Genomic DNA, 25,968 nt, shown 5'->3' with positions numbered 1-25,968 from the left:
TGCTGAGGATTTCACACAGTGTTCAGTAATTCGGGCAAGAGGAACACACTGACATCTGTCTCTTCACAGCAGGTAGTGGGTAACGTGACTCATACTTTGGAGATGCTACAACACATCTGTACAACTAAAAAGTATAAACTCCCTGATTTTTAGTTGACACCTGCTGAAACACACAACACGGGTCAAAGAAACTGGACAGGTGAATATGAATATGTTGATTTTTTTGACTAATTTTCTAAACAAGCAGGACTTGTACAGACAGTGTTCTCTCATTATTCATCTCTGATGAAGCAGAAATAACAGTGCAGTGCAACCAGAACTCCCTGAAGTTATTAATTTGTTGTGACATCGCTAAGAAGCGTTAGACTCTTCAGCTATCTCTTTGCCCCTTCACTGCCAGACAACTCCATCTGACTGTAAGTTCAGGGTGGATGTTACACAACCTGTTTCTCATTCAGATGGCAGAACACCAAGAAAGGGAACAAGTACACAGGGAATAGGGGAGAAAAGTTATGTTAAAAGGTGGAAGTACTACATTTCAGAGACACACTCCTAGGAAACCAGGCTCCAATAGTCCTGCCTATCACACAGCAGTTTGCTCAAAGGGCTTTAAAAGGCACAAAGAGCAAATGCTTCAGTCTGAGGTTCTACTACAGCACTCATTTCTCTGGTCTGGTGCATATGACACAACATAGTGGCCATAAGTTAATAAAAGCAGAACCCAACAGCCAAAAGTGACTTGCTGGAAATTTAACACACACAGAAGACTGTTAGAAAAATTGAAACTGTTGAGGTGAGTAATATGTTCATGCATGTAAATATGTAAATGGAAGATGAAGCACATGTATACCTCAGGACAGCTTTCAATCATTCCTACATGTGAAGCTTGTAGCACATATTAGCAGATATGAGACATACCCAAACAACGGTCTGAGCCTTCTGAGTCCCAGAGATTTTTCATAAAATTCAATTCCTTTCTTACTGAATGTCCCAATATCTCATTTTATTGTACTAGTGCTCCACATTCTCTTTCTTATGCTAAGAACTCAAGCACATAAAGCTGTTTTCCACGCTCACTATTTTTTTGTCAACATTAGAATGACAGGCAGAAGCAGCAAGCATCTCAATTAAGGCAGGTGTCAGAGCTGGCTGGCTTTGAACTAAGCATCAGCAATACGAGGGAGTGGCAGGTAATATTAGTTGGAGATTCCCTTCTGCAGAATAGACACACACGTCTGCTACCAGATCTGCTGGGTGAAGGAGGTTTGGCCAGAGTCAGCACTTAGAGAGACTGCCAAGAGTCCTCCAACACTTGGAATATTAACTACTAAACTACTACCTATTATTACCACTTTTTTTTTTCTTCTCCCAACTATTGCTATTACCTACTTACACAGGCGCACATGCTATTAACAAAGGAGCCCTGGAGCAAACCACGAGTGACTAGAAAACTCAGGGACAAAGGACACGGGACCCCAGGGGACACTTGTTCTCCTTGCTCTTTCATGTGAAGGAGAAAAGGCTTGTGGAGACACATCCTGCGAGTTAGCAATTCACTGCAGGACTGGTCCTGCAGGCAGTGGTTTAATTTTTATGGCCACAAGTAACCCTGAGAAATTAGGGCTGCTAAGTTGAGACATGAGATCCACTCAACAAAGTGGGTTAGGAACACCCTCATCAAATTTGGTGAGAAGCACTTTAAATGAGAAGCCTATCAGGAAAGGTGACAGAAGCTTGCAGTTAAGGGAAGGAATAGAGATTCAGACATATTAAGTACATGAGTCAGGTTGGTGGAAGAAACATAGACCTTGGCAAGGGCAAAACATATTGAAAGGGGAACCATCTCAAGTACTTGCACACAGAACTATGACAGAGTAATTGAGGCATGTGGGATTGCTCAGATGACTGGGGCTGTGTCATGGATTCATACAAGCTTTTTAAGAAAGCCAGGAAGGAAAGAACAGCAGGTGAATTGCCTTCTACGCGACAGAGCTGCTGGAACACGGAAAGCTGTTCTACAGGACAGACAACAGGCTGGTTGAATGCTTGTGGGTCAGGATTAAAGGAGGTCTGTGTGAGCAACATCACGGTCTGAGTTTGTTACAAACCACTTGATCAGGGCAAGAAAGTAGATGAAGTCTTTTTGAACAATTCCGTAAAGTCTTTAAATCCTGGAGCCTAGTTATTGCGAGACACTTTAACCTTCCTGACATCTACTAGAAGGCCAACATAGCAGGACACAAACAATCTAGAAGACTTCTGAAAGATTTCAGGGAAAAACAGATGCTAAATGATCAACCGATTTGATACTTCCTTGGAATTGCTTTCAACAAAACACAGAAGAACTTGACTATAGTGGTCATGAAATAGTGGAGTTCAAAATCCTGAGAGGAGGAAGACACATCCAGCATAGACCTTGCACTTCAGAAGGGCAGGCTGACTCATTCAGTACGTAGAATTCTGTGGGACCCAGTTCTAAAGGGCAAAAGAGCTCAAGAAAGCTGGCAGGTATTTAAGGACAACTGCTGCTATCACATGAAAAGTACATCCCAACACTCAGGAAAATAAGCAGATCAGTCAGCAGCTCTGCCTAAGGAGGAGGAAGAGAGAACAGCCTACCACGGGAGGAATACAGGAATGCCACCCAGGCATGCAGCATCCCTGCTAAGGAAGTCAAAACCCAAACAAAGCTGATTAAAGCAAGAAACTTGAATGCAACATTAAAAGCTTGTACCAGTACGTGAGCAGTAAAGAATCGAAAGGGAAAATGGGACAGCTGATTTAGTGACAGCTGACACAAGCATGATCAAAGTACAGAGCATACTGCTCTGTGCAACCTTCTGCTCGGTGCAGAAGGCTGGAAGACTCTGATCACATTCAATACAAACAATTCTGTAACTGCATTAAAGATCTACATGAAGCCAATGCACATAGTGACAAGATGACATTTTCTCCAAGCTTTCCCAAGCCTCACCTCCCTTCAGTTTCCACTCAAATCAGGAAGATTCAATTTCTTTTCACACCACTAGTATTCTCCTCAAAACATGGGTGGATAAACTGTGGCATCTAACTGCTAGTACGTGACAGGCAGACATTTTATCACGGTGAGTGAAGATCCGTATTTGTTTTGATTAGCAGGATTTCATGGATAAAATTTCAGACTTGTTTTAACACACCAGAAAGAGGAGGGTTCCTCAAGTCAGTTATCATTCTTATTCAGAGATGCTTAGCATTAAAATATCTGCTTTTTAACTGCAGCAAACAAATCGCTGCAAAGCTTAGACTCAGAAGCATGCAACAGATTCTCAAAAAAGAACTGAAAACTATTCACCACAGAAGTGCAATTGGTTCAAACGCATGTGTATTGTTCTCCAAATATTTTGTAAGGAGAACATGTGCCATGTTCAGTTGGGCAAACAGAAAAATGAACCCTTGTGACTGGGTGAGAAGAGACAAGTACCACTCCTCGATGCAGAATAATAAGTATTACATCTTATAAAAGTTTATATCAGAAGGTGGTTAAGAGGTTGCTACACATTTTGGATCCTGAGCATTCAGATTTAAGTTTCTTAATATGGAATAAAATACTCTTCCTCTGGGAAACTGAGGCTAAAGAGCACTGTAAACTGTATCTGCATGACTGAATAAGTTTTTTGCATTTCTGAAGGGGTGCAAGCCATCTTTAGAGAAACTGTATTTCCTTCTGAATATCTGGACATACCTTCAAATATCACTCAAGTGGAACACGGCTTAGCAAACTACATTATTAATATTTTTAACAATAATCTAGGTAAAATTAAATGTTTGACAGCATTTGATGGAAACTGTTTTCTAGTATAAAAGAATCTTCAACACAGAAAGTAGATAAAACATTAAAATGGAGCAAAGCTTTCTCCATTCCAACACAGATGCAAACAGAGCTGGGATACGTACTAACAAGCAACAGAAAGCAAATTTTCATTAGACGACTTACTTAGGCATTTAGTGTTGTCTTATTTAAAGGAAAAGAGTTACAAGTTCAGGATCCGCTTTAATTCTGGATTGCTGGCTTACACAAATTTAAGTGTAAATTTAAACTTGGCATGAATGTTTCTGGCATCAGGTAGCACGCAGAAGTGCTATGTAACCCAAAATACACAGTCCCTCCCTAAACACATTAACAGGGAAGGAACACAACCAGCTGGAACAGCAGAAGGTATGGTGGCTGACACACACCAAGGGGCAGGAGCAGGGGAGATGCACCACCAAGGCAGGACTGCTGCCGGGTTCAGAACGATGTCTGAAATGACAATTGCCAAGGAGCACAACTGCAAAGAATCGCAGACTGCTTCTACACGGGGTAAGAGTTGAGTTCAGAGATGTTGCTGTACTTCAAGCCATATGTGATCCATCCACCATCTGCATTTGCACAGTACTTCAACTTTAATAGGAGGCTCTCCAAAAAACATTGTTTGCCAGTTCCCACTCATAAACAAGGAATGGCTGGAAACACATACATGCTTTTCTCCACAGAATGAAGCCTTAATAAGCAAATAACAATGACAACCAGAAATGCATATTAGCGCTTTGATATACCAGCTATAAAATTCACTTAAGAGATGCTTCAGTTTATACTCTTCTTTCAAATACAGATTATAGATGTATAATAGCTGTGATCAAATCTTTCCTCTTGACTTGTCTCAATAATCAACTCCCCACAATCCTCATTTTACTTCTGAATATGTCTCTCATCCATAGCTTATCTACTTTTTTCAGCTAGCTCTAAAGATATTAATAAAGCAGAGTTCCCCAACTCTCTCCTTTCCCACATCCACTCAGACAGAAGTTCTACAACATCTTATTTCAAAACCACATTTCTGAAATACGGCCTGATAGAACTGATGGAGTCAACTTACATTTACACCCGTGGCAAGCAGGGAGTACACAGCACGGTAGGTACATACTGCAGAGTGCCTAGCCGAGGGAGACTTCCCAGTTTCTACTGGCACAATCTAAACCTAACACAGGTCTCCTTCATGGCTGAAATCCCCACAAGAATCCGCCATCTCAGTCTTCTGCTTCCTCACTACACAAAACTTCAGTATCCTCAAGCAATGCCAAAACAAGGCAGTGTGCTCCTAATGATGTAAGTGGATTAAAAGTTGCCTTTGCAAAAATAAAAGGAAAATAATATTTGACAATACTCATTTTAGTGATTTTTACAGCACCCAGGAGCTGAGTCACATCAGCACAGTCGAGATGGCCACAAGCAGCAGAGTTTGCTTATGCTGTTTTACTGCAGTTGATCAGAACTGACCATACCACAAACTGAATCCCAGCTCTACCAGTCAGACTCTTAAAGGCCAGAAAGCCTAGCTTCAGATTTGGGTTCTCAGTTTCCAGCATCTTACCTCCAACAGCAAGGCCCCATCACAGTCAGCTTTCTGGAACTTGTGCCAAAAATGCTATGAAGCTTTGGTGCAACTAACTTTACTTGCATCATAAACCCTACAACTTCTGGCAGGCATCACCGTGCCACAAAAAATCCTGAAAACATCACGTCCCTGGTCCTGATGAGGTCTGAGACAGATTAAAGCAGGGTTAACCCCACTTCAGTTTCTGTAGAAGTTATATCAGGCTTCAGAAATTCAGACTAAGCAACCTGGGAAAAAAAGTCAATTCCAATTTTTCAACCAGCTCTAGCCATACTTATTTTCTCAACTTCACTGTTTTTCCATGGGACATGTGACACAGAGCAACACAAAGAAATGTTGCTAACAAGTTTCCTTTAGCTTATTAAACATTAAAGGAATAAGAGCAAGAAGAAAAACAGAAGTTTAATAGAATGACAAAAAAATTAGCCATATTCCCTTTAGAAAGCAAATTCAGCAGATTGGGGACTTCTGATGTCAGAATGAAACGCTAAGATTCTCTTTCACAGCCAAAGTACACAGATATTCTCATCAAATGTTTCAGGGCAGAATCCAAAATAAAAATTAGCTCAATACATGTCCTATTAATTTAATCAGGTACCTAGGTACTGGAGAATGCTTAACCTTCACAGCAATCTCACCTGAAGCAAAAATAAGCAAGAGATGAGGGAAAGGAACAAGCATGCAACAGGCAATGAACTACCAAAAGCAAGATAATCATGCGGCAGTGAATAAAACAATAAAATAAAAAGTGGTACAGCATTACTGCACCTGAGTCTATACTGGATACGTATCCAAAGAGCAGGTTTGGTTTTCGTGTGTAATAACTGTAGAACTCCGCAGAGAATTCGGATTTTTAGGATAATCTACCACTGATAAAGGTAAATCACAAAGCTGCTCCTAACAAAGAAAGTACTGTCCTGCTAGTATCAAAAGTGTTGAACGGTTAATGTTTAATATGCTCCACAGTCCATATTTTTCCCATGCTTGACACTCTGTGGTTACCATACAATGCTACAACACAAATTTAATAGAAAAGCACAGTTCAAAGTAGTTTTAAAAAATTAAAAAAACCCCACCACATTATATTAGCAAAAGAATGAAGCACTTTAACATTTCCAAACCTACTGACATTAATATACTACATATGCCCCCTCTTAAAACTCAAAAAGGTCCAATCCAAAAAGGTCAGAGATTAAAACCTGCCTCTCTATACTAGCCTAAAGCCACTAGGCAGAACATCGATTAATCCCCAAATACAGAGATGCAGACAAAAGATGTTCACACCTGCATTTCATACTTGCCCGGATAGTGTTCTCTAAGCTAGTCAAGACTCACATCTTCATGAAGCCCTTCTACTATGCAGAAGTTTCTGAAGCCAGAAAAAGTAAAGACAACCCAGGAATAAAAGCACTCAGCTAGAAGAGATTTGGCTCCCAGTCCTTGCTCCAAACACTGTCTCATCTTCCTAGTCCATTTAGTCCCAGACTAAATATAAAAATAGTTCCAGAAACTAAATCCACAAAGCAGTATCTGGAGAAAAGAGCTTGAGTTTTACATGGACATTTAGCGTTAGTAGAGACAAGATTTTAAATCCCTCTCTTTCAGATTTCACCTCAGCTGCCTTACATATAGCAGAATGAAGCTAAGAGACCAAACTGCCAGAACTCTGGTCTGGTTAAGTTTTCAGGACACTTTTTCCACAGGTGATGCAGCTAAAAGACTTATGTGCGTGGAGGAAGGTTCTGCCATAAGCTACTAAGAGAAGCCTGATGAAACAGCAGGATCACTTAAAGCAAAATACAGAAAAAAACCCTGCATGTCAGAATAAGCCTGGCAAAGTTCTACCACCCGGTTAGTCAGCTCTGCTACTGTTGGGTCTCAAAACGGTGGATTTGTATTTCCAAACTTTACTTCTTCTGAGCAGGTGGGGGGGGTGGGGGGGAAGCACCACTTTTCTGAGGCACGTTTACTAGGCAAAGTCTTCCAGATGTACTTAACCTTAAAGTAACCAGGGTGGCACTGCTACTTCAAATCACAGATTTACTTTCTCCCTGCCTATTTCTGACTTTTTTCATCTGCTTCCACAATTAAAGTGGACTCCACTGCTGAGTCTTATATCCCTTTCTACTGTCTGATCCCCAGATTCACAGAAGAAACACGGTTTTCAGCAACCACTGAAATCCAACCAGTTCCAAAAATGGAAGTTTTGCAACTCTAAACTCACGATTTCTGCAGAACAGCTTAAAAAGACTCATGCCCCTTCAGAAAACCACAAACACCACCTTAAGGTGATCTGCTTTGAAGAGAGGCCAAGCGGAAACAATCCTGCACTGGGCTAGCCTGAAAAATCTGACAAAATACATCGATTGAACAGTAATCGTTAAGTTACTGATATCTACCAGAGTTAACCTGAATCCACAAATCCTGTCAATTACAAAAAAAAAAAAACCCTACACATAACAAGAAGCAGGCCAAGCATACTTTTTCAAAGATAGAAAAAAAAATTTATTTCAGTCTGGATGTCCTCAGACAGCATTAAATGAATAACTAGCTCTAATTCATGTAGTGTTGCATCCCCATGCCCCAATTTAAAACATCCTGCACAATTCAGTTAGAAGATATTCATCCTCCCAATCTAATATAAAAATTCTTAACTTTAAGACTTATAAAAACCGAATCACAAATAACCCCAACTCTGCAAATACCTAGCATGAGTTTAACTTCATTCTCAATTGTAATCCACCAAGATCAGCTGGAATAGTTGAACAACTAAGAAAACCTAAAAATCACAGGCTAAAGCTTTACTGATCTTCTACTTTTTTTCCCCCCCACACAACTTTTGCTTCTTCCCTAACATCGACTTTGCCTTCAGATTATATCCAACATCCCTTTCCTCTTACAACTGTCCTTGTGCTCCTTACTTGTTCAGCACATTCTTGAAGCTTTTTTGTTGCTAAACCCGAAGTCACCAGCCGGGTCTCCTAGCAACTGCAGCAGTTGATGACCTTACTGGAGAGGGACTTGCTTATCAAGTGGAGAGGGAGCATTTGTATCTCATTACTGAAGGAAAGGATACGCTTTTGGAGGACAACTTAAAGGAGGAGGGGATACTGTAAGAAAAATTGGGATTAATCTTAATTATAAGCACAAGAGTAGCCCAACATCTGCAGAAGATCACTATGAGTTCTGAGTTTTAAGGCTTGGTCACATATAAATGATCCAGCATGACCTAATTCAAGCAGCAGTATTAAGAGAATGGCAAGTAGGACACTTTGGATTTGCTGAGGTCCTGCCGTCTCATCCTCACGTTTGATCCGGTCACCTCCCTTTATGACAGTATAACACTTTATGCAAAAAGGCAGAAACTCAGAACAAAAAATTGACTCCACTAAAAACTGACTCTGCATAGGAAGTTTTGCTTTTTCTCTCCAGGTGGGGTTCTGTGAAGGAGAGTCTCCCAAGCACACGGTAACTGCTGGGGAGCACAAAGCCAGGCACAGAAAAGCTGTGAGGCCAGCAGGAAAACAACACACTTCACAAAACAAAACAAAACAAAGTTTTCATTTGTATCAGCTGAATGGACTCAAGCGATGCTGCTCTGACAGAAGCGAGGGAAGAAGGAACCCAACGCCATCACTGGAAGTAGGAACATGCTCGACAGACACGTGAAGTTACACCAGATGTAACAGCATCACATCTGTAATGCAACTATGTGCAATGTGAAACTGTACCTTCAGACTGCACTTAAGAGCCATTAAGGAACCATCTAGAAATAGTATTAAGAAGCGTAAAATGAAATGGGAGCCAACCATTACAAAGACTTTTCTCAGTCAAACCAAAAAAAAAAAAAAAAATCTGAACCCAAATCCTGACACGGCTTAATCACACAAAAGCCTGCCTCTTCTCTACCAAGTCGACATCAACTGCAGCGGTTGTTTTTGCTTTTAGCCCTGCAAGTCACTTATTTTCCCATTACAAACTGATATTGAAGGCTTACACAAGTCACTAAGCAATCAAGTCACATGATTAGATTTTTTTTTTTCCTGCCAATTTGATAGCATTTAAAAGGAAACTGAATGAAGCAGCTCTTCTGCAGTGGGAAGGTGTTAGGCACATCTGTCAGTCAGTGCATCAGGGAGTTAAGTACAATCAAACACTTAACTGGGCAGCCATATTATTTTCACTTGAGTAAAGGGGTTTTGGCTCTTCCAAGCTACTGAACAGGCAATGCTTTTTCCTGGCACATCATGCAAGTTTTACATTAAGACTGAAAATTACTTCAGTAGTAGACAGTTGGGTTTTTTGGCTTTGAGTTAGTTTTTTTGTCGCTGTTTTTTTAAAGAAAAAGGTGAAGCATCACAATGACAGAAAGGAATGGCTCTCTGCCCACTTTTGCTTCCCTCCGTGCCCCCTCATGTAAGAAACAGTCAGAAAGGAATAAGCTCAAAGAATTAGAATATCCACCCTAAATAGTCGCAAAGTTAACTAGTCATTTAAAAATTTAGGGAAGCTTTAAAATATGTATATACACACACATTATTTTACATGCCTTAAAACAACTGAGATGAAACATTCTTTGTAGTTTATGCTGTTAATATGTCTAAAAGGAAAAAGTGAAACTGCACGATCAGTGAATATATGAAATTTTAATTCCCAATACAAATTTACTCTGCACAAGTTAAAAGAGTTGTGAATTCATGAAATTCTCATCATTCCTTCTATACACACCAAATATTTATTGTTGATTAATCATCTTTCAACATACTAAGCAGTTTTACCCGTAGGGCATGAAAAACAGTATCTATTAAAAAAATGTAGCAGCAAGTGGAACGGCAAAACTTGTGACCATCAAGTACCCCAGATGCTTCTTAACTGGAGTTAAGGACATCACAGCACTGGTGAACAGTTCCAGCCTACAGCAAATAAAGCTCCAAATCTTGCCTCTCTATCAAAACATAAGTTTCAAATACACGATCCAATATGTAGGTGACATTAAAAAAAAAAAAAATCAATAGCAACATACTCCACTCACATGGGTCTGAGGTTCCAGCTGACTCTCTTTTGTTACAACTCAAGACTCAATCTCATTGAGTTGAATGAGGAAAAGGAACAGGCAGAAACAACATGAAATGGGATGCAAAAATTAACTCTGAGGTAACATCTAGCCATTCAACTGATTGCCTGATTTAGCAATGTAGTCAGACTCCCTAAATAAGCTCCTCCCAGGCTAAGGTTATACAGACATTCTTCTCCTATGGGAGAATACTGATCAAGCAGAATGTTTTCCTCCTAATGCTCTTCTGCCATCCTTCCTGTTACTCATTACTGCCTTGTACCAGGACAAGTTGTTGGTAAACTCTTGTTTCAAATCATGCAATCTAACCAGTTTAAAATAAAAAAAATAATTAAAAAAAAAAATCAATGAAAGTTTTACACAGCCTCAGCTCACACCCATTTGGCATGGGCTCACACAATCAAGGTAGTTGTGCAGTAAAGGAAATAACCAGCAAGGACGCAGGGGCTGCTTATGTCCAAGCTGCTACTGAAACAGGTTTCCACAGAACTATAGCTTCACTGCCACTTACTCCCATGGCAACAGGCTGAAGTGGCTCTTATAACCATGTCCTGAAAGACGCAAATTAGTAAAAAGAGGAATTCCCAAAAAAGAAAGATGAAAAAAAAAAAAAAAAAAGGAAGAGCAACTAAATTGATGCAATAGGGGGAGGGAAACATTCTTAAAAGCTGGTGAGCCACACAATTGTTGAAATTTCTCCGTATGTATGTTTTAAACAGCATCTAAAAGCTCCATGAAATGAACCAGAAATTGTAACAAGAGAATCATTGCCACTAAGAGCTTATGGATGCATGCAAGCAACAAATCATTAAGTTAGTTAGGAAGTATGATAAAACAATACTGGCCTCAAAAACAAGTTCCCTGATTTGTACAAACCTCTGTGGGCACTGCAGCAAATGAGTTCTAGAACGCTCGGATTATCGAGGCAGACTTTAAGATATTGACAAGGAATTTCTCAAAGCATGAATGGAATCAGTAGCAAAGCATACAAGTGCTCATATGAAAATACATTTTTTGTAAAGCAGCAGTAGAATCTAAACCAGTCATTTAGGAGTCATAGTTTCATCTCTATATCAAGCAAACTCAGCTTTGGAAGAGGCTGTGACAAACACTGGAAGTGAAGACAGACAGGCAGCTGAAGTTTGATGTAAGACAGGGGAAGCCAGCACAGGGGGAGACCAAAGTGATGAGCTATAATAATCTCTGCAGCAGCATTCTGAACACATAAAATACCTTCTGATAAACACAGATTAGTTAAGGCACAATTACTAATCCAAATCGCACAGTTGATGTGACAGCAGTAACTAGTTGATTAAGTCAGCTCTGGTTAAAGGTTTTCATACTTCTTGAAACACTAAAATCTGGGACACCTAGGAAAGGAGTACTGAACTTCACATAACTTTTCACATCAATGGACACATAAGAACTTGAACCCTGCAACTTGTTAAAATTACTCCGCAGTGGATGAAGTGTACCAGGTTTAGCAATTCAGAAACTGGGATAGGAATGATCATTTTACTCTTGTGACAGTCAAGCTTCTCCTAATTTAAGCTTCTGTAAGATCCTGTTCCACGCATAAGAACAGGCTTAAGTTCCTTATTATATGTATTTAACAAAGTGTACTAGCCACCAAATGCTAACTTACCATGCCTACATTAGGTTCTGCTCCTGCATGAATGTTATTGGAAATACTTTTGCAAGTTTGATAGGGCAATAACCCCGACCTTTTCTCAAAGCTTACCCAAACTTTATTTAAAAGCTTACTATTCTATTAATAAAGCATCACACATTGTAGAATTTCAATATAGTACAAAATTACCTACTACTACTATTGTAAAAAACAAAAACCACACCACCACAACAGCAGCGATAAGAGATATCACTACAGACTAAATAAATTTCTGCCTAGTTATTTACCTTAAAACTCTCCTCAAACTCTGAGCATCAATTTGAGCATTTATGTGCACAGCATTACTATTTTGTATCACATCTTCTGAACGCTAGATGGATCATCACATATGCAATCACTTTTTTATACCTATAGGAAGACAGATAATCTGGCTATGTTCACATTTCATAGTTATTTTAAATCTCTGTCCTGCCATTACATATTTTTAAAAGTTTAACAGTCATATGTCACCATCTTATTTGTTAAATCAGGATCACAAGTTAGGCACCTATAGGTATTCGCAGTCTTCTAAAACCCTGTACAAACTTGAATTTGCTCCAAATGGAATGAGATGATGATGTCCCAACACTGTATAGTCAGTAAGAGGTTACCAGTAAGTACACAGTCCCCTGACGTCACTCATAGGCAAACATGCTCAGTGCCACTGAATGAGAAACAATAGACTTTCTTTATATTAGCTCTTGAGATGACCACACATCCTGGAAAGCTTAGAATTAATAATAATAAAAAAAAATACACCAGTTTACACATCCATAAGACATAACAACATGATCTGCCCACCTTTAACAGCTTTCCTCTTCAAACCAGAATTCTGTATTGCCTTTCGGAAAACAGCTTAATACTTGGTACCTCAAAATATTTCAAGATCTGAAGAGGTACATAATTTCTATTACCCTAGTCCAGGATTTGTTGATGACAGCTATACAATGTTTATTTAAGTTAAACAAACTTTGTACATTTTGGGAATCCCCAACTATCTAAAATGACTGATCATATGTAACTACAATACATACCAATAGAAAACAGATCCTTCAAATGGCCATCAAGTTCTCCCTCATCACAGACTTGACTTGGAGTGCATTTTCAGATAGAGAAGAACTAGTACAATTAGAAGTACTGTTATGGGTGCAGAAATAGTCATTCAAATGTAAATTCATACCATACTGAATTTCACTGCACCAACCTGTTTTGTGGTCATCTTCCAAAAGCACCAATGCAAGAAAAAACTGCCACAAGTTATTTATCAGTTGCACCACCATATAATACCAAGGCAGTCACTAGAATTAATTCATTACTAATTAGAAAGATAGAGCAGAAACGAATTGTCCTCCCCTAGTATCAGGAAAATGCTCAAGGATGAACTCTTCCCTCCCTGCAAGTGAAAGGGAAGTTCCCAATTTGGTTCTTTATGACTGTGAAACTGACCTTAAGCGGGGTTCAGAAACACCTTAAATCCAAACACTTTCCCTATTTCAACATGTAACGGTATAGCCCCCATCGCCTGCTGAAGGTGTATTTTGTGCAGTAAAGATACATCTCCTTATTTATACAAAATCAGTTATTTTGAACTATCTACTTTTAGTGATAGTATAACAAGGAAAATGAAGCTTACATGGGGAAAAAAAAAACCTGTGAAAATATAGCACATGGTACAAACCTTAAAATAACACGACAAATTATTCCAGAACCACAAACCCAAGTAAAGACTTCCGCACCTAGACAATCCTCCACCGCCAATAGCCTTCACTCAACTGCACAAAAATTAACTTCCTACAAGTTGGGTCCATATGGAGAACAGCAACTTACTGACATCCGTTCCCTCAGTGAAGGAAGTAATGTCTATCTGGAACACAGACCCAGAAATATTAACTCAGTCTGATGGGGAAAAAACACAAGCAAGCTCAGAGGATGTATCAATTCCTATATATATATAATTAAATTATTTCCTTCAGAGGACTGTGAAATTTGTGCGGTTTAGTGTACAGTCATCCAAATAACGGCGCAAAAGACACTCCAAATCAAAACGCAAATATATTACTTCCTTTACAAAATTATCCAATAAAAGTCTGAAGACACCTGTACGCTTCAGCACATCTAAAGTGTAAAATTTTTTTCTGGTTCTACATTTCCTTATATATTAATTATTCCTAGCTATATAGTATCATGGTGCTTGATATCCCAGAAGTGAATCAGCTCACCCACAGTACACAAAAAATTCTACTCACAAGCTTTTTCACAGCTTTAGTTACACGAAGTGTTTCAACATAAATCTTATTTGCTAACCCTGTCAACTGAATATTAGTAACTCATAGTTCTCACACACCATCCATCTTGTTTCTAACTCTGCTTGGAGTTAATGCAGAACTACCAATATCCTTTCATACTGGAGATCAGAGTTCATCACTCCATTATAGACACAGAATTTTGATCCCGTGAGTAATTTCCCAAAACAGCAGTGACATCAACAAAGGCATTAACATTTCAACAGGAAACAAAAACTGGCCTCCTGACACCACTGACAGACGTTTTACTGTGAACCTGAACCTCCATAGGTGTTTTACCATCTTTTGCAGTTTCACATGAGTTTGGGTCAACTTTAGTGGAAACTTCTTTTTTTGTTTTTAAAGACATGTTTGGGAAACATTAACATGGCACTCCAACTGAGTTAATTACAGGAACCTAGTAACACCAGATGTTTGAAATTAAAAACATTTCCCTACTTTTTAGTAGCCCAGACATGGTTGGTAGCTTTTTCTGTTTGGTTTGGGTAGGGTTTTGTTGTTGTTGTTTGGGTTTTTTTGGTTTTTTTTTTTTGTTGTGGGTTTTTTTTTTTAATTGAAAATATCTAATCCTTTGTTTTCTCTCAGCAAGAAAAACAGACGAGTTCAGATCCATCTAATTCAACCCCTCTCCCTCCCCCCCTCAAATTTTCTCCCGTTTCCTCCACCGAGTTCAATCGTGGCCATGAGCTCTGGGACAATCCGGTTTGCGAGGGCTCCCTGGAAGCCACCTGGCCCCTTCCACCCTCTCAAAGCGAGACCAACTCGACGTCAGATCCAGACATTAAAGGGCTATTACACGTGCAGGGTTGGGGTTCGGGGTTTTAAACGGAGTTTTCTTGCTCTTTTCACTTCGGTTTTCCCGCGCGGCGCCCACCCGGCCGCACGGCCGCAGCGGGACCCGCTCCTGCCGCCGTCCCGCCGCGCACACCGCTCGCCCCGCCGGCCCGGGGCGCGGCCAGAGGCGGGACGCCGGGAGCGACACCGGGCGCCGTGCAGCACGGCACGGTAGTGCCGCCGGGGGCGGCGCGGAAAGCCCGTCACGCACAGCCCCCGCCGCCACCTGAAGGGAAGGCACGCCGCGGGAGACGCACGGAGCCCGCAGCGGGGCGGGTCGCCCCCAGCCGCGCCGAGGGCTGCCCGGGGAGGGAACGGGCGGAGGCGGGCGGGGGGGAGGAAAGAGACAAACGGCGGGCGGACGGCGGACAAAGCCCAGGTGGGCTCCGCAGCGTGCCCCAGCCGCCAGCGCCCACCCGGGCACCGCTGCCCAGCCGCAGGCAGGGGGTGGGCGGCGACGCCCGGCCGGGAGAGGGGCTGGCGGAGACGGAGCCCCCCGCCCAGCTGCCTCCCCGCCTCACACACACACGCAGGGGCGGCCGCTCGGGCAGAGGTGTGGCGGGCAGGCGGTCACCGGGGGAGAAGCCGGGCGGGCAGCAGCGCCGCGCCGTCCTTTCTTCCAGCCCCGCAAAGCCGCCGCCGCCACCTCTCTCTCTCCCTCTCTCCCGCCCGCCCCTTCCCCTCCACCTGCGCCCGGCGCTCACCTGCGGAGCACAGCAGCACCAGGGACACCAGCAGCGGCGGCGACGGCTCCATGGCGCGGCGCGAACAGCTGCCAAGCGACACCCGCCGCTCCCTCCCGCCGGGCACCTCCCCCGCCCCACGCGCACCGCCCAGCAGGTGAATCAGCCCGGCCCCGTCACTTCCGGCCGACACCCGCCCCAGCCCCGCCCCAACGGCCGCTCGGTGGCGCCCACCCCCGGCGGCGGTACCTGCCGCCGCCCCCCCGCCCGTCCAGCGCCGCTGCGGGGCCCGGCGGGGCCGCCGCCGCCCGCGGCGCGGCAACACGTGGGCGCACAGCGCGGCGAGGGGCAGCCCCCGCCCTCCGCCGGGCTGCACGGGGCCCTCCGCGCCTCGCCCGGCGGCGCCGCCTGCGGGCAGGGCTCACCGGCCCCGCCGCCCCGGGCTCGCCGCTGGAAACGGGACCGCGCGTTGGCCCGAGCGCCCGCAGCCGCGGGTCAGGGGTGTCTGTGGGAGCTGAGGTGACACCCGGGGCGCCATGCGGGCGGGCTGCGGTGCTGGTCACCGCCGTGGCGGTGGCCCTTGCGCCGTTAGTGTGAGCACCGAAAAGGCTCGTCTACTTGTCTTCGTCAGTCCCCATGGCAACGCTGTTGCAACGTCTTGTGCTTTCCTTATGCGGCGCATACGTATTTTGACTGAAAGATCTGGAATTGAAGAAAACGAGCAAGACAAAAGGAAGATAAGACGGTTTGCGGAAGGGTACAATCAGAATTCGATAATGTGATGCAGCTGCACGGCGCCCAAAATGGCAACCCCAGCCAATTTCAGAAATACATGGTTTGCACGACACATACAGCAAAACCCTCCGTTACGTTTATCAGAAGATAAAGCAGACTTGATGAGTTTTACTCTCCACAGTTGAGTACATTTGATGAATTTATTGCTGTGCATATGTTGCTACATAGTGCAATAGCAAAGCTGTTAAATGACATAAATGTGTTTCCGTCGCTGTTTTTTTTCTTGTAAAGGGATAAGTTGTATTGGTACCGTGTCCTTTGCCACATCCACAGCTCTGTCTATATTAAGAAAGCGTCCTCATAACCAAATATTTACACAAATGCAAAAGCTATGTAGTCCAGATTTTGCAGTCCAAACAAATTTTGAAAGGGATCATATTACTGTTTATTATTTTTCTTTGATGTCCATAATAAAGTTCCTTCTGCCCTTGCTGAAAACATGAGATCAAATGGGTAACCACTCATAAGGTGGTTAGCTAAAAAGGATGTGTTACACCTTTCTTTCAATAAAGGATTCCTAGTGATGAAATCAGCGTTGTGTCTGTTTCTCCTGGAATAATGAATATATGAACATGCACTGATGTTTTTCAAGATGGATGGTTACTCTCAGTAAAGCAGCAGCTCTTACCTGCCAGCTCAGAATTCGTTTTTTTATAAGTAGGGTAAACGCATTGTCATTTTCCATGAAGGTACAGATAAGTACTGCTCATATCTTGTAAAGACATGACAATTCATAGTGTCTGTTAGATCTCCTTTTAAAAACGAATCTACCCAGTAAGATGCTAGATATTATATGTAACGCACAGGATTTTAAATCAGGAGATTTCAAGCTTTTTATTTAATGACAGAACAGAACTGCCTTTCCCTTCTATGAAGAAAATACCGTTCATGTAATATTAAGCTAAAGAAACCAGAACGTCAGTGGGGATATTCAGACTTTGTTTCGTTCTGTTGTTTTCATATGTGCTGCAGACTTGCGCTTTAAAGGGTAATCTGACTCGAGTATCCTAGGCTGACTGGATGAGTGAGGTTTTTTGCTGTACATCCACTTGTGTCACCACAGAAATTATATACCATGGAAAATATAATGAAGCAATCAGAGTCGCTACAGAAAGAGTGAATGACTCGTCATTAGAATGGAGATGCTCACCCTTCTGTGAAATAAATCCTAGCTAGTAATTAAAATAAATACTGTGCTGCATTTAGGAAACATGAGGTCCACGCTTTGTCTAGCTTAGACAGACCTATTCCTGGTCTCATTTAAATCAGAAGCAACACTGATGCAGTCATGTTCACACTCCTGAACATTGTTCACACTCCTGAAAATTAAGGGTACATCAAAAGGCAATGTTTAGATAATAATTATTTTTAAAAGACAAAAAATCCCTGCTTACCCACTGCAAACATTGGTCAGGCTAATAAGGCATAAAGCTACCAGATTTATTAGAGGATGTGACATTCTGAGATTTTGAGTGGCCTATGCTTCCTGGAACACTAAACACAATGAGGGAAAAACATAACTATGAAAATTACCAAAACTATTCCACTCACAAAGGAAAAGGTCAGGTTCAAAACTTTTCGAACAGGTTTCTACTAGTGCCAGAGTCTTGGATGAAGCCCAAAAAAGGCTCCAGGGTGAAGGCAGAATCCACACAGCAAGGAAGATATATCCACTGGAGCAGAGGCCTGCAGTCTAGACCCACATTTTTCAAATGGATAATTGTTTAGCATTTATTTGATGGAGAATGCTGTCTCATGCTCATGTATCTTAAGATTTATGTTAAATATAAAGAATTCATTTCATGTGTTTAAGAAAAACTTCAGTATGAGAACCCCTACATCAGTGTCAGCCTAGATTTATATATAGCTTGAAATAAAATAACATCAATACAGTCTTTTAATTTATTTCGTATTTTTTTACACATAGGCTTTTACACAAAAAGCACAAATTCAGAAATAATTTTAACATAAGTTTACAAAATGGTGTGGTGAGACATGTATATCAAAAGCTAAACTTTTCAAAACTTGAATAAAATGGTTTGCATATTTCTGCAACTTCCCTGTTATCCACCAATTTCAACCTTGGGTTGTGAATTATTTATGTTCTCTGCTTTGGAAATGCTTCCTTGTCTGCTTGACCCTCCACAAAGTGAAATTACTATTGGTTTGGTTTTTTTGATGGGAAGGGCAGAAGAGTTTTGAGTGAAGTTACCCATAGACTTGACCTGCAGAAGCAATGAAATGGAAATAATCCATGCTTGCGTTACACAGATCACACCATACAGGGAAAATGGGAATATTTTCCATTTCAGTTTCCATCATGTGGTCAGCCACTGCAGTTCCTGAGGAAAAATTCCTCATAGGGCTGTATGTTTCCTAACGAGGATAACAACATGTCTCAAGAAGGGTAAGAGAAAGAAATGGGGAAGAAAGATAAAGAGAAGGAGCAACTAGTACCCTTTGGACTTCGGGGCTGGATTTCTACTTGTAGGAGGGAGTCTTTGCATTTTTTTCTGAGACGCATTTTCTCCTGGATCTGCAGACTCCATTCATTTGCTCTGTTATTCAGGCCAGAGCCAGCAGGAGGGAGGACCCAAGAGTATTTGGCCAGTAAAGGGGAGGTGGGAGCAGAAGGACAGGACCATTTCTGCTCAGCAGTTGCAGGCTGCTGCTGTTAGGTGTGAATCTACCTGAAGGCTGATCATTAAAAACTGGAGGTGCCGCAGTCCTGCTCTCCCCCCAGCCCCAGTATTCCCAAACGTGCACTTGTGCTGGAGCGCATGACGCTAGCTGATAAGTAAGTTTGGGAAGCCAAGCTAGTCACAGATGAGCACCTTTTGTTTTCAGCCAGCTGAGCTCCCTTGAACTCTTTTCCTGATTATTTGCCTGAGTGCCAGCTGGCATAAAAAAAGGGGGGGGTGGGTGGCAGGAAAGGAAAGGGCAGGACAGTGAATCAGCTGAGATCAGTTTAAGTGGCACCACATCCAGAGCTGCAAGAAGAGAAAGGTCTAGCTTGCACAACCATTTTTTTTCCAAGTTATTTTTCAGAATTGCTTATACTGGTGTCCATGTCCCCATGTGAGGAACAGGCACTTTCCTACTCCTGAGCTTTTTGGCACTCACTGTCCTTATCAGCATTAGTTAAACCAGCCCAGGGCAAATCAGGCTGATAACGCTGAAAATAGCTGCCAGAGCCAAGAGAGAATCTACATTAAGGTCTCACCAACATGGAGAGATTACAGCAAAGGATTTAAAAAAGCATATATACAGAGCACTAAGTATTTCGTAATAAAGCTTTGAGCGTAGGCTCTGATGTCACGTTCCAACCAGCAGAACCCGGAGAAGCGTCACATTCCTGCGGCCGGGGGTGCGGCCTTCCAGCTTCCTCACTGGGACAGGTCCAACTGGGTACCACCACCCCCTTCCTCACCTCATCTTCTGCAGAGAGAGCACCCAGTGAAGCCTGGAAGGCGTCACGGATCTGCACGCGTGGGGTGACTGGATGACCAGGTTCTGCCTTTTTCTTTAACAACCTTGGGCTGTTTCCAATTAAGCTTCCCCTGCTACCTTTTAGGAATGATAAACAACATGCAATCCATTACTGGGGAAAATAAAAAGAATTAAAGGAAAAAATAGCCAACAATAGCTGGGGTTTAATTTTCCTTAATTCGGGTTCATGTTTTTCATAGATTGTCTTGTTCAGAGTTAAAATAACAGCTTTCACATTTAGCACCTCAATCAAGTGACAGTTGCTATCAGAGTAAAATTCACAGCTTACTGTGCTCCTCTTTTTGGAGAGACTATTTTTAGCAAAGACATTTTAAGAGGGCAGCAATTTTTACGTTTGTTTCCCAGTGATATTAAAGTTTAGAAATATAATTGCCTTGAATAATTTTCTCTCAGAGGTCACTTGAATGTTTGCATTGTTTAGATGCAGAAACAGCAGAAAGAAGGAACACCAGTCCCCAGCTGATGGCAGCTATGGTTGACCCAAACGTAAAGCTACATATTTATGCTGTAAAAGGGAAGCAAAATCCGTGTAGTATAAGACAGATTTGGTTTGTTTGAAGTTCAGCAGAGGAGTGCATCGTGTGATTTGTCTTTATAAAAAACTAGTGGTACACATCTTTTATTAGTTATACATTGGAAGTTTATTTGTATTCTAACTTTCATAGTGTATCCATACGCAGTAAAAGTGCAATGTCTGTTGGCTGGAACATTAATATAATTGGCAATACCCTTCTGTCCTGTAGCAAACTATTTTTCTGAGCTAATATTCACCACAGTGATGCCTTGATTTAAGAAAACTTCCTTTTAGAGGAAAAATACGTGTGATTTCATGAAGTGATCAGGAAATACTTCGTTAGCAGCTGATCTGAAGATTTGTTGTCTCCTAAAGAGGTAACATTCACATTCCTCTCTTTTCTCTTTATCTCTCTTTTTGCATCGAATTTAAGCTGTGACATTTGCTGATGTCAGTATGACCCAGCAACAGCATTTCACAGAAAGCACAGTCCCAGTCTCCTCTCCCCACTCTCAGCATTGTAGTCACCAGACTTTCCCTTTGTGCCGGGTTTGGTAGTCGTCTGACAATTTAGTGAGCTAATTTAGCTCACCAGACTAGCAAATAATTACTGCCATCTACTTTTTTATTGGCTTGGTTTACCTGCAGAATGGATTACTGACCACTGCTAGTGCCATAAAACCAGCACAAGCAAGGTGGAGATGAAGTTGTGAGAAAGGTTTGGAAGAACAGGCCCATGCTTGCTGGTTGTAGCAATAACTAGATCTTCTCATCTGCCTCCTGAAATTTGGCCTTTGGAGTGAAATCAAGTGTATGACAGGACGGTTGTGTTGAAGCACAACTATGCTCGTGAAGAAGTGCTGCATTCCCACTCCTACAACTGGCTCCCTTGGAGGGAACTCAGGTCTGACACCCAGCATCCATCCAGGGGTTCACCCCTAATGTGGATCTTTAAAATTACAGTCAGAAAAAGAAAGCAGTTGTGTGCTTCCTTGCAGGACTGGTATGGGTTATGCTTGGTTTGAGTTGTATTTGCCAACTGGAGCTGCTCAGCACTGCGGACGATTCTTGCATGGTCAGGCTGGATATGATCATTACAGACCTAATAGGCCAAAGGAAACATGGAAACCACCCGTAAATAAGTTGAAAGGTATAGGAGCTGGCATCTGTGGTTAGAAGGTGTTTGTAATATGTTTCTCTAGTGCCCAGAAAAAAATGAGATCTTGTGAGAATTGAGTAGGCAAGGCTAGGAACAGGATCCACACTTGCAAAGGAGAGGAGAAACTATATCTGAAAATCAAGTGCATTCATGAGCTAAGACTAGTGGGAAGGGGTTTATCCGACCCTTCAGGGAGTACAGTTGAACAGGACGATAATCACAGATGTGCCAGAGGCAATGGCATTTCATATTGAATCCCCAAATTAGGTCAGTGTTGATAGCACAGAGCTAATAGCTGACGACTGCTTGGCCTGCATCGTGAACTTTCAGATTATTTTTGTTTGTGCAAGGCATTTATAAGTGGTGCCTTAGCACTTACTGGCCTCTTTGGCATCTGTATCTACCACTTCAGACACCAGTGACATTTTCTGAACTGCTGCTCAACTGCCGCTATCCTACTGGGCATCCCAGTTTCTCCTGGTTGTCACTGCTGACATTGCCCACTCACTAGCAAGCTGCTCAAAGCTCCTTCCTGAAATGAAATCCCGGAATCCCTGAGGCAAGATTCTCCATAATCAGGAGAAATTACCCTTTCATACCAAGCTCAAGGCATATGTGTTAAGTGGTGTGAGAGAGAGCCTATGACCTGGAGTGCACAAGTCTTTCTAGTGACTGCCTTAACCACTGTGTTGTGATACAACCATTAGCCAGTGGAAGCAGGAAGGAGGTAAATTAAGGCAGGAGCCAACTGCATGTAACACTCACTTCATCTGACATTCATTTGCTTATTCTGCCAGTGAGACCAGGTCCCACAGGCATGCCCAGATCACTCCTAACATCTCTGGCCTACCAGCCCATGTGCCTGAAGGTCTGGGTACCAGCCAATGGTGGATGAAAGAACAGAGTGTCAGCACAAAAGACAGTGGGAGGAATAGAACAACGGGGCAAAAATAAGCGATAGGGATGGTGCTGTAAGGAAGGTGTTCATAACTGAAGATCTTGAGAACAGGTAGGTAGGTAGGCAGGTGCTATTTCAGGTCCATCAGCTAGTTATACGAAATCAGTTGCTTAGATGCAACACACTTAACTCCTTGTCCCACACTTTACCTTTGGGCTTCATCAGTGAGATACACTCTCTGCTCAGCTGGATGCTTTCTGAAGTACTTCTTGCATAGGTGTCTGATATTTCCCTTCCCCAGGGAAGCCTAGCTGGTTAGCTTGGGGCTATAAAATCTGCTTGTCACAGGAGTTTAGGTTTTTCAGGGTAAATGCAACCATTCTTACTGCTGATCTCATCAAAGGTATCTCAGAGTTAATTGCTGTTGTTTCCAACAGAATAGTTAAATAACACTGAGTACCTCCATGTTGGGGCCCACAGTTATAAAGATACTGATGGTACTTCCATTGAATACCTATTGTCGCTATACATGAGATCACTGAAGAACGGCAATTTTCTCCAATTTATCTGAAGCCCTGTGCTGTCCAGTCTTCTCTATTCTTTTAAGGTATCAGCTTCTACAGTCATGAAAAACAGAACTTTAATTAAAAATGAATAAATATTAGAACCTGTTTGCAGCTGGTAGACTGAGAATACCTGCAGAAATCACACAGAAAAAAAAACCCAAATAAAAACAATCTTAACTTTATTTTTTAATAAGATTTATATATATAGATATACAATCTCAGTATTTGGGTGTGCAGGAAGAAGGGATTTACTCATAAAGTTTTGGTTTGCAGTACTATATAACAGGGTTTCCCAGCCCTTTCTGAGATGGATGCCACCTCCTCCCCTCATCACCATTCCCACAAACTCCTGCCTTTTCTGCTTAACCTCCAACATTGCCTCTTCAGGTTCCCTTTCTTAAATTCCATTTTTTCTCAGGTGGACATGTATCTAGGCTACATTTAACTAGGGAAATCCCTAAAATCCTGAAAATTTGCTTAGCAGTGCCTAGGAGCTTGAGAATGCTGAAACTGATGTTGCATAGATGTCCTTCCTATAAATTACACTGTGTATCAAGGGGGTTCTGCACAAGCAGAAGAATGAATGTGACTGCCTAAATAGCAAACTACAAGTAAAATAGTCATACTGTTGGCCTCATGTTTCTTCCACTTCCATTATGTTGTCCTTCATTTCTCTTGTTTCTCTTACCTTGTTTCTCTTACTCTTGATCACGTACCCTCAGAGCAGATCCAGCTGACTGATGCATTGGCAAGTGTGCCCCTTTGCCCTTCATTACTTCCTTCATTGCAGCCACACCTGCTGGGTATGGCAGGAACTTTGGTCCAGGGAATCCCCATTGTTTTTCCAGGCTAAAGTTCTCTGAGTTGGAAGTTCTGGAGGAGCCTTCTCTGATGCGGGCAAAAAGAAAGTTCTAAAAACTTTACCAGTTTGTGGAAGAGAGTGTATGACATAGCTACTTGAGACAGCAATGGATGTTGCTCACTGACCTGAAGAGGAACTCTCTCGAATGTGCAGGTGTCCTTCACTGAGATTTTTCTTTCCTGCCCAGTGCATTTAAACAGCATCTTGTAATAAGAGTGAGTTCCAGTTTGTGTTCCAGGTTGACTTGGATGCATTTCTATGTTGCCGGATCATTTAACATTACACCACTGTAAAATGTGTAAAAATTTCACTTGGTAAAGGGCTTTTGGGGTTTTTTTAGGATTATATAATTTTCTTTCCTACTCTGTAAACAGGTTGGGTTGGTTTCAATAGTGCTTTGTAATTACTTTGGCTCAGGAAAAAATGCTGACAGTGTAAGGAATACATATTTTTTTCTGATAACAACCTTCGTAATGTCTTGCGTAACTATTTACAGCGAAACCTGCCTTAAATGGCCTCCCAGACAGCCAGTGAAAAGTATTTGCCCAGTAGGAGTAGCCCTGAAATGGAATTCTAGCACTGTTAACCTAATGGCGAACTCTAATACTGACATTGCTTATTGAAAGTGGCACTTGTTGCAGAATTGTGGTGTACTTGGGGACATTCTGCAAGTAGTACTCTACAAAGAAATGAAACTCCTCTACAAAGAACTGAAACTACTTTTCAAATTCTGTTGGTTTTGTTGTTTGTTGTTTTTTTTTTTTTTCTGAAAGCATTTTCTCCCTTTCCTCCATGGTTTCAGCTTATTACCTCTTGTTAAGGAAGATTTCAGTGGTGAATGTCATCCTGAATTATGTTTTAATCTTTCATCAATTAGTGAAATGCTCCAGGAGGATGAGCAAAATGTATTAAGGAGTTCAAAGCCAAATGGCATGACATGGAGAATGGGAAAGCAGGACAGCCAGAGTCTTAGTTTTGCTGTTTCTTGAAATCTCTGGTCAATTTGCTTCATCGTCATCTGAATAACTGTATAATTAAATATTTGCTTGTCTGAAATGGACAATATGAAAAACTAAGATCAGTAACTTAATCTTGGCAAAACACTTTGTCGTACCCCTTCATACAGGAAATACTGGAAGTGCAAGAAATGTTATAGGTGCTACAACATCCATTTCATAGGACAATTTAATGCATTTTATGACCTCTCACTGAAAGTTCAGAGATCTGTTTACAGTACAGGATGGCAAAGGCTGATGCTTGGTCTGGAGTGCCATTGAAAGAAGCAGTCGTGGCCCTTCCCTTCCCCCATGCTCTCACTGCTCCCTGCTTCTCCTCTGTGCTTGCACGTGTTCATTGCCTTGCAGCCGCTGGGGAGATGGGATCAGGCAAATTTTGAAAGAGGGAAAGGAGCATCAAACCAGGACAGATGAGAGTTGGGGCCTGCCTCTTACAGCAGCAAACTTTTAGATCAGCTCAGCTGTCTTGTGAAACCTTATCTTGAAACAGCAGGGATTGATGGAAGCTATTGATACTTCATCTAAGTACAGGCTACAGGAGAAGTCCTGACACCACTGTAATGAAGGGTCCAGCTCTCACCGAGCTCACAGAGTTCAGAGCTTCCCCATGCAAGGTTTGACTTCCTACCAGCTCTGGGGCAGCAGCCTGGGATGACTCAGGCAGCAGCAAA

At 42.1% G+C, this 25,968-nt stretch overlaps 1 protein-coding gene across 2 annotated transcripts in view; it reads right to left on the bottom strand.

The window, feature by feature from the left end:
- Positions 1-16,114, bottom strand: part of CXADR (CXADR Ig-like cell adhesion molecule) — a 36,554-nt gene extending 20,440 nt beyond the window's left edge. For both annotated transcript variants that reach the window (XM_065651793.1, XM_065651784.1), the window contains exon 1: positions 15,999-16,114. In XM_065651793.1, coding sequence (XP_065507865.1) covers positions 15,999-16,050 — 52 coding nt within the window. In that variant the 5' untranslated portion in view covers positions 16,051-16,114. The remainder of the gene's footprint in view (positions 1-15,998) is intronic.
- Between the last annotated feature and the right edge of the window lie 9,854 nt (positions 16,115-25,968).

The sequence above is a fragment of the Caloenas nicobarica genome, chromosome 1 (genome assembly GCF_036013445.1).
Source record: "Caloenas nicobarica isolate bCalNic1 chromosome 1, bCalNic1.hap1, whole genome shotgun sequence".
Lineage (NCBI taxonomy): Eukaryota > Metazoa > Chordata > Aves > Columbiformes > Columbidae > Caloenas > Caloenas nicobarica.
Note: the sequence above shows the minus strand (reverse complement) of the source record. Positions and strands in the feature narration are given on the sequence as shown.